At 44.0% G+C, this 12,779-nt stretch overlaps 1 protein-coding gene across 1 annotated transcript in view; it reads right to left on the bottom strand.

The window, feature by feature from the left end:
* Window positions 1-6,753, bottom strand: part of LOC109856664 — a 29,312-nt gene extending 22,559 nt beyond the window's left edge. The window contains exons 1-2 of the mRNA XM_020432193.1: window positions 5,661-6,753; window positions 5,202-5,427 (exon numbers count right to left, since the gene is read on the bottom strand). Of these exons, the coding sequence (XP_020287782.1) occupies window positions 5,202-5,427; window positions 5,661-6,485 (1,051 nt within the window). The 5' untranslated portion in view covers window positions 6,486-6,753. The remainder of the gene's footprint in view (window positions 1-5,201; window positions 5,428-5,660) is intronic.
* Window positions 6,754-12,779: the final 6,026 nt, after the last annotated feature.

The raw sequence follows: 12,779 nt of genomic DNA, 5'->3' as shown, positions 1-12,779 counted from the left end.
TCGGGGAACCGATCGCAAAGTTAATCGTAGAACGTGGCGCGTTCCTCCCTCTTTCCCTTCACCCCTTTGTCTAGTAGATAAACTTTCAGCTGTGATGGATTTATATCTGTGTTGCGACATTGTGTTGCGACATTGTGTTAACGCGGGATGAGAGAGAATCGTCGAGGAATAATGTATAATGAGCATAAAGTATATACATAAATTGAAAATCAATTATGCACAAGTTGGTATTATTAAAGACTTTCGCGAGATTGTAAACTATATAAAGTTATCTTAGTATCCATTAGCTGAACAGTTTGGCTTTAATTCTTCCGCTTTGGAAAACAAGCGGAAGCTTTGGTTTGTTAACGGTTTATTATCAAATCCTCGCGATATCGTCTCTTGTATAAAACATATATATATATGTACAGTTTATTTATTTATTTCGCTTTTATATAGATTTTGCACCGTGTCTTTTCTAAGATACCCTTCTATTATTGTCGTCGCGATAAACTCCACGATATGCGAGTCTATGTCGAATGCTCTCGAAATAGACTTTAGCACACCTCGACATTTTTCTCGGGTCGACAAGTCGATAGCTTCTGGTATTGAAGTTAAATAATAGAAGAGAAAGACTTCGTGACAGCTCAACGGATAATTAAAATCGCGTTGGCGTCTACCGGGTGTCGTCAAGATTAAAGATACTTTTTCTTATCGTTGAAAAACTAATTTATATTCTCTCCATGTTTGATGTTTAATATATACGTCATAAATTGCATTTTGAAAGCGTAAACAAAGTAATGAAAAATTTTCTATTATTCTAATTGTGATCGCGAGGATATTGATAAAAAGTTTAACGCCCTTTCAAAGTCAAAGAATAACGAAAAACGTCGGAACGTTATTTGTGCGAATTATAAAAATTTACATTCGTTAAAAAAATGTACATTATTCTTTTGATAATTGTGTACATTGTTAATTTAATAACTTTTATTAATTACGTGTAGGCGGGATACTCCGTGCACACAATTGTTATCGTTGTATTGTGTTTACTCTTTTCAGTCTTTATAATAATCCCCACAGTATCCACAAATATAATATCAATAAAAAATATCTGTTAATATCCTTCGCACGGAATAATTTTATATTTTGCAGAAAATAACTTATCTTTATTTATACACACTGAACATATATCATATCATTGCGTGTATCTTTTTGCAGTATATCCATAAAATTTAAATTAAAATTTAAATATAAGCCAGCATGTGCTACTTAACATATTAATATTAGTATAAAATTTTATTAAACATAACATATATATATATATATATATTTCAGAGACTCAAAGTAAAGAGAGAGAGAGAGAGAGAGAGAGAATATTTTTGCGCGCGCATTTGGGAAAAATATTTTCGTCCCTGGTACACGTCGAGCAACTTTTACATCGCGGATCGTTTCCACTCAACCTCGAAAACTGCCGGAGTCCTCTTATGTGACGTCGCTTACGTGCGAAGGAAAAGTCTGAAATAGGAGGTTGTGTAACGTTGAAAGAGGGCAAGTGTCTTAACGATCGCGCGCGTCGCGTCGTTGAGAATCTGTCTCCGGCCAAGAATACCGTAAAGCTTGCTCAAACGGTGTGACATCGTCGTTGCATTCATATGGCGACCAACACACACACCACCATGTGTTCGCGCACTCTCGCGACGCGATTACTCGCGGGTTAATCCTGTGTCGCGCGCAAATTTACATAAGAGTATACAAGTGCGGCACATAAATGTCCCGACCAACAGAACGTTCAACGTAAACTGTCCGCGATAAAAGTTCTCGGGGCGCAGTTATTTTTTTTGTTTTTTTTTTGTTTTTTTTTTTTGGAAGCGTTTATTTTGGAAATTTTAGTTGAAACATTTCACGCACCCGGGGCGTCTGTGCTCTTACATATTTATATACGCGACAGGATTATCCCGCGAATGGTCGCGAAAAAATGATGGCGTTGATCGCACCGCCGCGCCGCCACGGAACAAGTTGCGACGGTCCGCAGCGCGAAGATGATACCCGGAAGTTGGGAGAATAACATTTTGCGCGCGCACAACGTGCGACTGCCTGAATTAAAGCGGAGAAAAAACACCGACGATCTGGACAGGAAAGGGCGGGAACGGCGGCGGCTTTCTCGCGCTAAAAGCTCCGACCTCTGACCGCCGTCACCGAGGTTGGCTCTTTTGGCCAACCGCCACCATCCTGCCATCCTCACCCTTCCGACTTGGTCCGACTCTTCCTCGCCCTCTTTCTCTCCCTTTCTCCTTCCCGGTCTTGGTTTAGAGTAATTAAGCGTACCCGTAGAAGAGACGTGCCGAAAGTTCGGCCTGCCTCGCTATATAACGCCCTGTCCTCTCGACGTTACTTTCCTCCATCCGGATGTTCCAGCCGCCATCCCCTTTGCGAAGTCGGGCCGACGCTCGGTGGGCGCCTCGCCGGAGACGCCCGGTGTCGCGAAGAGGAAGGAGGTGGATGGTAAAGGTAGGTAGGTGGGTAAAGGGCGGCGGCCAACGAAGGATCGAAGGGATAATGGATTTCGAAACTAAATGAAACGCGAGCTAGCGACGTCGCGTCGCGCCGCGTCGCGTCCGCGGCTAATCTCGAAACTTCGTTAAATGCCCGTAATTGCATCCTGCGACGACCTGTCTGTCCCGCCGCTCCGCGCGCTCCCTCAGGCATCCGCATCGCGCGCGAAAACCCGCAACGACGACGAACGCATCCATTTCTCGGAGCAACCCTCTCTCTCCACCCCGACGCGAACTTCGATACAATTTCACGCAAGTTCGCGATCGGCGGTTCCCTCTTAAAATGCGAACGGCGAAACGCGCGCGAAACTTTCTCCCGCTCCCCATTCATTGCGGTTCTTTGTCGGAAATTTCGGTGACGTGACAAACGCCCGCGGGATAAAATTGAACTTTTTGGAGAGAATATTCCTGGGAGGATATCATGACACGGTTGATTCGAATTTCGATCGTGGACGCGCATTTTTTATTCGAAGGACACCGGTCACTTTGACAAAATCGAATCAATTTCGGTCAACTAAGTCCAAAATTGTGTTTTGTAATGCAGAAATTTGAGAAGTCGAGGAAAACAGAAAGTGGTAAAACTCGTGTTGAAAATTTAAATACCATATAAGATTACATTTTTACACAAAGTTTTATGAACCCAATATAAAGACAATCAGAATCAAATGGAAATATAATATGATAATTAATTAAATATCATAAGATAATTAAATATTTTATTACATTAAATTGATAAATTTAATATTAAATTGAAAAGAAATAAAATATAAGTTTTTTTCGTATCTTTCGTATCGAATTGCCGCTATTTAAATTATTTAGTTTAATGTGCTGCCGGCTTTTTTTTGTAACAAATAGAATTAGTATCACGAACGCGTTCAATTGGAAACATACTAATGAGGTTTAATAATGTACGAATCTTTTGGCAAACTCCACCCTTTCCATTGCAACCCCTTTATATACATAATTAAACGTACAATCGTGTATAAACTATCGACCTCTGAAATTACGCAAATGTCGCTACAGCAATTCGCATGATTTCTAAAACGGTTCCGTTTATCTCGTCGGATTCCAATTAAATGAGAGAAATCGACTTTCGATTCTAAATTACCGTCAAAACAGGGAAAATATCGACGCGATAACGACATGGCGCGAGTTGCGACGATAACGAGCCAATATCAGATAGTTTTTTTTTTTTTACTGCGAGCACGGCATGTTATTCGGCGGGCGCTACTTGTTTGAGGAAAGAGAAAGAGAAAGAGAGAGAGAGAGAGAGAGAGAGAGAGAGAGAGAGAGAGAGAGAGAGAGAGAGAGAGAAGCTGCTATAGTTTACTATCCGTCCGCTACGTTCGCGGATGTACGAAAACTTCGTAAATTTCTTTTTTTTTCCGGAAGAACTTCGCAAACCCGATTTTGCTCCCGTATCCAATTTTACAGGAGAAGATAGTCCCTTCTTGTTCTATATATTGGTCCTCTCTCGCCCTTTCCTATCTCTCTCTCTTTCTCTCTCTCTCTCTTTCTCTCTTTATCTTCATTCTCTTTCTCGCCTTTCCTGTCGTCGACACTCGCGTCGCAATTTTTGCTCTGTCCCCACCTTCTTCTTGTTGGGACGCTTACACAGGAGGAGGTGGAGGAGGAGGAGGAGGAGGAGGAGGAGGAAAAAGGGTGAGAGGGCAAGCCGTACGGCGGAAACCGTGAGGACAATTTTACATAAGCCGCACATATGACACAGCGCAAAAAACGCCCAGCGCGGAATAATTTACCGAATATTCCGAAAACGTCCCCGGCGAGATACCTCGTTCCCGACTTGAAGTATGTTGTAATATTCGAAATTGGAGAGCGCGCTCACGCTCATAGAGAAGAGAACGCGAGAGTGAAGCAGAATGGAGCAGAGAAGCTTTATTTTTTTTTTTTTTTTTGTTTTTGGTTTTTGTTTTATGAGAATGTGCGTCCCCCGGAGCATACATTTAAAGTTACACGCGACAATAAAGAAATAAAGAAAGAAGGAGGTGAATGCAAAGTGTATGCGCAACCACAGATTAAATCAACAAATTTGTTATTAGAAATAAAAAGAAACAATCGTACCAAAAATACTCCTTTTTCTTCGAAGTAAAAAGAAAAAAAACACTTCTGCGGAATTGACGATAAAATTCTGCTTCGTGTTCAGAGATTCTTTTCGTTAAAGAAATGCTGCGCGAGCGGGCGAAGTTCGATAACGCGCTTCTTCACCGCGAACTAGAGCAAACTGGATTTTTAGAGGAGAGCTCAAGAGCGAGACACACACAAACAGAGAAACGAGATGTTTTCGCAGGAAAGGCGAGAAAAAAAAGAGGGAGAGAGAGAGAGAGACAGAGACAGAGACAGAGAGAAGATCCTTCGTTCTCTCTTTTTCTCTTTCTCTCTCTCTCTCTCTCTCTCTCTCTCTCTCTCTCTCTCTCTCGCTCCTTTTGTCTCTCTCGATCTAGTGGTGCCATGTCGCACTATGTGTGTCACACTACTACTATTCGAGAACATCCCCGGCCTTGACTCGTCGCAATTAGTCGGGGAACACGCGACACAAAGTGAGGGTCCACTTGAAGTCGCACGATCCGGCGAATTGCGGATGACGATTCTCTCGTCGAGGCTTACGAGCCACGGGGCACCGGCGTAATTCGATTAAGCTTTACGACGTACTTGTTCTGCCGTCCGGTAGCAGCGTGTCGAGAGCATTGAGAGGGTACGCCGAGCAGGTGATATTACTGTAACGCCAGAACTCCCGCGCGGACAGCTCCAGCATCTCACGGAAGACCTCGGCACGCCCCAGCTGGCAGGCGAGTGTTAGCGGGGTCAGACCCGCGGCGTTCACAATTCCATTGCGAGCGGGTAGTTTCGGATGTCGCAGAGCGTAGCCGAACATGTCCTGATAAATAACAGTTCTCACGTGCGCGAGTCGTTCGACTTGTGCGGCGTAAAATGCCGATTTTCGCGTTCACTCGAGAACGAAATGAGAGTCTTTCAGTAAATTGTTTTCGAAAACTCCGTAAAATAATTGCAAAACAATTATGTTAATTTGATCATTTTTTTTTTTTTATTATTTTTTTTATTTTTCAGATATAAATGGTCTTTGGGATCTCACGTTTATTACCTACGTACCAATTTATCGCCAACCACAACCATGTGCAGAATCATATTCCCAAACGAGTCCTGCTCGTTGGGATCCGCGCCGATGTCGAGCAGGAGGTTGTAGACGCTCTCGTTGGCGCAGCAGGCCGCCCAGGCGAGCGGATACTCGCCTAGATACGCGAGTCCCTCGTAATCGGTGTTCCTCGCGGGATTCATACGCTGCTGATCGCGCGGCAAAAAGAAGCTGCCGGTCGCCCGCTGCGACATGATCGCTCCCGCGTCGACCAGGTCCTGCACAAGCTCGTTGTTGTCGTAAGCGATCGCGAGATGGAGAGCGCTCGCGCCGAGGTACTCCTCGCCCTCGACCACGTCGATCGCCAACCGCGGGAAGCACTTGAGAAGGATACGCGCGATTCTGGTGTGCATCCGCGTGTCGCATATGATGAGTACGTGCAGCAGGGTCTCGCCCAGCGAGCCCCGGTACTGCATCTGCCAGCAGGCCTCGTGATCGTGCCACTTCGCGAGCGGATCGAAGCGCGACAGCGAGGCCTCGATCGGCAGCACGACTTGCTCGAGATCGCGAAACTTCCAGCGCAGATACTCGGCGCGATTGATCACCTGACCCTTGCCGTCCGCGTACATCAGGACGCCGAACTGCTCGCGCACCAGCTTCTCCACCTCGGGCTGACCGCCTTGGTTGTACGCCTCGATCAGCTCGCCACCCTTCTTGTAGTTAGCCAGTCTGTAGAGCAGACACTGATCCTCGTTACTTGCCTGGCTGATCACGCGGTCGAGAATTGAGCCAGCGTTGACCTGGCTGCCGCGACCAACGCGGCACGAGCAAACACCACCCATTCAGACATATCCACCACGGCTGTCGGTCACGGGGAAAATTGCGGCTGAAAGCTCCCGCGCGTCGTTAAGCTCTCCTTGAGCTCTCTCTCTCTCTCTCTCTCTCTCTCTCTTTCTCTCTCTTTCTCTATCACTGTCGCACCTCTTCTGACTTTTTCTGATTGTCGGCTCTTATCAGCCGACGTCGACTTCCGAACAGAGTCCCTCTTGAGTGTCTTCAGATGTTCTCAAGGTCGAGCGACGCGCCATTTCCGTCTTGACGATAAAGCGAAAAGCCACTTCGTCGTATGGCTACTCGCGGCCGACTCCATTGATATAACACTCGAGATTCTCTCTTACCCTCCTTCGACGAGAAAGGTGGCATGACGCGGGGCAAAAAGAGAGAGAGAGACGGAGAAAGCATACGAAAGTGCTGGTATTCGCGCTATAGCAACCGGCCGATCCATAAGCGGTGCCTGGTGCGGACGAACACGACAGGGTCACCACCACTACCACTCGCACGTGTTCTGTGCCGTGAAATTGGAAGTATTTTTACGGAAACAAATTTATCAGAGATACCGCGTAAGATTAACTCGTGTTGCGAGACTTGGATTTGGAACAAGGATTTTATTAGCGCAAATTTTATTTGCGTTTTGTTTCAGCGTTTCAACTCGAAACGCGCGCATTTTGGCAACGTGGCGAAGACCATGACTTACTCGTAGCCCGCATGTCGATATCGCTCGACCTTAACACACTTTCCGGCGGGTTGAATATATGCGCAAATCCGTTCATGAGGTAGTCTACAAGGACGCGTGAGATAAAAATATAGAAAAAAATATGCCTGAATAAATATCGGAGATAGACTTTTATGATTGCGTGTTCGACACGAAAAAAAAAAAAACTTGAACTGCTAACTGAGCAAACTTGTTAAATGAAATAAGTATAGAAGAGAAGAATCCCAATTAGCATCTCGGGAAAGGGGGAAAACAGCAAACTAAGTACTTAGATCTTTTGTTGTTTTTATTCCTTTTATTAAAGAGAAATATACTTAGGTGAGCAAATTGATCGGACGTACTTTGTTCGTTTTCATTAATTTAATCGAGATAAAAAAAAAAAAAAAAAAAAAATATTAATCGCAGTTTTTTTCCTCGCACGCAGCCACTCCTGATTTCCAGACCTGGTTTCGCGCTTCATTACACCCATATTTACAACGAGAAATGTTGAAATCAATTTCCCATCCTCCCCTCCTTCCCCGAATAAAACAGTTAAGCGCGACGTATGTCTGTGTTTAAAGTGCGCACGTATTTGACCGGAACGCAACGAACATTCCCGTTGAATTGGAGCGCTGCAATAATACGTATATTGTTACATCGTTGGCATCCAGAATTAGCATCGACGTCGATGCCTGTTCCAAATATTGAGCTATCGAGTGATTACGATGCGGCGCGATGCGAGCGCGTTAACAGGTGCGAGCGCGCACGTTATCGACTCCAAACGAGAGACGGGAGGGGCAAAAAACTCGCAGGAGTTGCGTTGTTTTAAGGAAATAGATCCCTCTTTTATATTTATTCGTTCGTGAAAAATTGCTCGCGATTTCGCGCATCGAAAAACGCGACTTTCCATACAACGCGTATACATACATACATATATATATGTACATATATATATATATGTATATATACATACATACATACATATATATGTATATATATATATTTCATCGCGGCAGCAGACAAATCATCGTTGTCCTCGTTCGACGAATGGTATATGTATACGCAGTACATATTGTCGGCAGTATTATACGCGTCACGCTATTGTAAATTGATGCCTCGTCATTCCTCAAATGACTTTGGTGAAAAAAAAACAACTACGTACTTTCAATTCGACATTCCACCGCACGACTGCGCCGCGCGTTCAACAGATCGAATGTAAACGCCGTCCGCGCGCGATTGTGGCGCAATTGCAGGATAAACGGAAATGCGGGATTGCAGGTTGCACCGTATTATAATTTGTCGCGCGCGCACACAAGCGAGCGTCAAAATTCGTTGTGTGCGCGCGGATTAAGCGCCCAAGTGGACACTCTCAACGCTTTTACAATCGCAGGATCTCGGATAGCGCGAAAGTTTGAGAAGCGCGATGTAAGCTATTATCAAGTTGAATTAGTTCCTCGTGGATGAGTCATATTTTTTTTTTTTTTTTTNTTTTGTTTTTGATATTGGATATACTTCAGTATATCCGACACCAAATCCAACACCTTTCAGCTGAAACAGCACGAGATTTTTTGCGAAACAGTATAATTTTTTTATTGCAATCAGCAACCTCCATTTAAAATCAAAAAGCTTAACGCTGAAACAATAACGCGCTACACGCGAAACCATTCGGATACAACGTTTTTCAAATAATATTTCGGAGCGTTTTTATACGTGCGATTGTTTTGTCTATATAAACGTTCTTTCCCACTATTTTTATTCTTATAAATATTTGTTAGCTTACAAAAAAAAAGCGTAGAAAAAAAAAAAAAAAAAAAAAAGATTTTTCGTTCCGTCACACGCGCACACACAGACACCACCGGTGTGGAAATTCACCGTAACTGGATTAAAATATTTTCCGAAATATTGTTAAACTATGCGCTTTCATTCAACGGCCCTTTCAATTAATACATTGTTTATGCAATTCGATATGCAAACTCACTTTTTTTCCCACCCCGTTCGTTGCGCGCGGAGCGACCGCAACAATACCGTGAGTTTGCCCAACGTGATAAACTTCCAAATTTACACAGGCACGGTGGGAATCCTAGGGAAAAGAGATAACAGCTCTCGCGAGCGAGCGCGCGCGCGCGCTGGTATCTCACGCGCCGTAATATATACAATAAAATGTATTTCCACAAACTGTCACGCGCCTGACAAACGCTCCCGTAATGTATTCAATATCTGTACGTACATACGTGAACGAGAGGATTATTCGTCGAATGTCAGCTCGAATTGGCGTCGAGTTACCGCTCGTAGTAATTTATGCGTGTGTACAATATCTACCTTGCTACGTATATGTATATATGTATATGTGTGTGTGTGTGTGTGTGTGTGTATATATATATATATATAATATGTGTGTGTGTATATATATATATATATATTATATATACGCGATCATATGCCGGCGAAGAAGAAGAAACGAGTCTCTTCCAATGTGCCGTTAGCGGTCGCGTGCGAATATAGCATAACACGAGTGCAGTCGTCGGATTTCGAAAGACGTAGAAAGATTGTCAATGAGAATCTTCTAGATGCGTCATTGTCGTCTCATGCGACGCAAAAAAATGATATTTATGTGCTCGCATGTGTGTGCGTGCATGTTTGTACGGACGTGGCAAATTATATTTCCAGCACGGATGACTCAACACCTGCGTCGATTATGCCGGTACCAGTCGCGACAAGGAAAAACTACTTGTCTGACTAATTCATGTCGCGCGAGTTCTGTCCCTCTCCGCGTGCGAAGAGCTAATATGACTTTAAAGAGGGCAAATATGACGGGAGATAACGTTACGGGGTTAACAGCGTTTAAATGCGACCCTAACGTGCGCGCGCGCGTGTAAATTTGGAGAAGGGTATAATCTTCTTCCCCCCTTGTCTCTCTCTTCATCGAACTGTAGTTAGTAATTTTGTTTTCTCAACTTGCGAGTTTCAACGCCGCAACAAACACACCGTTCGCGAAATCCGTTCGCGGTGTATATACACTTTTCGCAACGTCATCACAGTTCTTCATAACGATCCGTCGTCGTTAACGTCGCATTTACTTTCTCCGATTGCGCAGTTTTCTCTCGCTGTGGAACTTTTGCACCGCGACGCGATCCAGTTATCCTTAATCGACTACGTCTCGAGCATTTCAAAGACGAATTACAAAGTCTAATACCGCGAAGTCTCTAGCCGCTAACGAGCTAATGCGTTTGTCAAATCCCGGAAGAGGGAGGACACGTGATGTGTACAAGAAAAAGAGGAAGAAGCAAGATTTCCATTCTCGCTTTCTTTGAAGAAAAGAGTCGTCACCGCGCGTTTATCGCAAAATTGTGCAGTCGGCAACTTTTTTCTGCGTGGCATCTCTTACGCGCGCGCGCGCGCGCAGAAGAAAATCACATAGTTTGAAATTACAAAAGTAAGCGCGCAGTAAAGTAAGATATACATCTTAACGCGGACATATTGAGAATTATACGCGATGAAGGATCTCTCTCGGCTTATCTTATTTATGTAAATTGCCATTCTTACGTAAACAAACACGCATCATAAAAAAAAAAAAAAAAAAGATTACAGAGCGCTCTTATCTCTCAACGTTGACGTATCACTTCAGACACGAAAATATGAATATCGTATAATAAGCTGTATGTGTCACCGCTTATTAGAAATTTGCGTCACGACGCAAAATACATTTCTGCGTGCTTCTACATGATAAGATTTGCATTAAATAAACAAAGTTGACGGCACAGTAAAAGATTAGTCGATGTGCACGCACATCTGCATTTCATGATCGAAATGTGTGTGTACGTGTGTGTGTGTGCACTTGCGCCGAGCAAAAAATAAATACTTTGCATACATATATACATATATATATATATATATATATATACACACGGTAGTTGCGCGATCGGGATTTCTGTAAGCATAATATCGCGGACACACTGTAAACATTTCTTATGCTAAATGCACCGCGACGCGATTTCTCGGTGCTTTTGCGCAGAAACGGCTAAATCTACCGTGAAGATTAAACACAAACTAATAAAATCATTTCCGACTAGCTGAGTAGAAAATGTTGATGATATTCAGCTCCGATCGTGTGTATTCTCTGTTTCATTTACAACAATTCCAATAAGAGATGATTTTAATGAGATGAAGCGTTCGCGAACGGATGAGAGGCACGGCTGTGCCTCTGCGGCAACACACGTGTTGCCATTAACACGATATGCCTGTCGAGACGTTAAATTATCGAAGAATATGCGATGTATAATTAGAACGCAAATTGACGCGTGGGGACTCTCACATCCGCTGTGTATACGCCCTATCTTTTCCTTCTCGGATAATCATGTCAAGTTTGTTATTCCGCCCAGAGTCTTTTTCATAATTAAGGCACCAAAGTATAGGCGTGTCGCGCCTGTAACGTCGATACGGAAACTCTCGACGGGAAGTTCGACGCTCCGAGCTCTCGAAATGCTCTCGAAAATGGGAGAGGAAAACTCGGAATTTAAATTATGCACACCCGACCCTTTCCGCCCGCCGTTAAATACATTTAACCGATTGCTGTACCCTTTGCCTCTCTCGCTTTCGCCGTTGAACAAGAGTTCCACGGCGACGGCGACGACGACGACAACGACGACGACGACGACGACGACGACAACGGTCGCCTTCGGCCATTATACCCGGCGCTCTTCCGCGTCATAAATTATAGCGGCCTGGTAACGCCGCCGTCCGCCCGGTCCGGAAGGATCGCAGGAAGCGGGCACGAAGCCGAAAACAACAGCGTGATCCACATTGCAATCGACCCGTGAAATGCATTTTCGCGAAATTACCAGCGGCCTGTGAATGAACACTCCGCGTCGCAACGCGGCGGACGCAACGGGAACAGGCAGAGGGGAAGGAGGCGAGGCGCAGCCGATCCGAAAATTCGTTCAAAATCCCGAATACATCGGACATACGCAATTACTTTTAATCAAACTGTCTGTTGTTTGCAGGCCGCCGTGTGTGTCGATGCGGTCACTGAACGCACGACTTAACGGCATTCGAACCCAGGTCCGGGTCTCGCTCTATCTATCTATCTATCTGCCTCTCTCTCTCTCTATCTCTCTCTCTAGTTATTATTAACCCATCGCACACTTGCACGCTTGTGACTAAACGCACCGGTGAACAATAGCTGACGCAGTTGTATCGCGAGGACGCTCATTTCGATTCAATGTGACGCAGTGGAGAGAGATGATATTGCGGTTGAACGAAAAAAACATTTTCAAATATATACGTAGATCGACGATTGTGTGTCATCTTCGCAACATTGAATTCCGAGAGATCTGAAATTGGAAAAAATAAAACAAAAAAACGTTGTCGAAATTTAATAAGCGCAGCGCTGATAAAAAAAAAAAACTCCATAATTCGCGTTCCCGAGATTTTTAGGAAGAGATTTTGTTAATGTCTATTGTTTATTTTCGTTGACAAGTTCTCTGAAATGTTTTTTTTTCCGAAAGTTTTTAACGGATATAAGTCAAGCAAATAAGTTCTCGAGGCACGATTTTTTTTTTTTTTTTTTTATTGTAAATAACATCGATTTCTCGAAATCGCGTTTGTT

This window comes from Pseudomyrmex gracilis, unplaced genomic scaffold, assembly GCF_002006095.1.
Source record: "Pseudomyrmex gracilis isolate BER0280 unplaced genomic scaffold, ASM200609v1 scaffold_130, whole genome shotgun sequence".
Taxonomy (NCBI): Eukaryota; Metazoa; Arthropoda; class Insecta; order Hymenoptera; family Formicidae; genus Pseudomyrmex; species Pseudomyrmex gracilis.
Note: the sequence above shows the minus strand (reverse complement) of the source record. Positions and strands in the feature narration are given on the sequence as shown.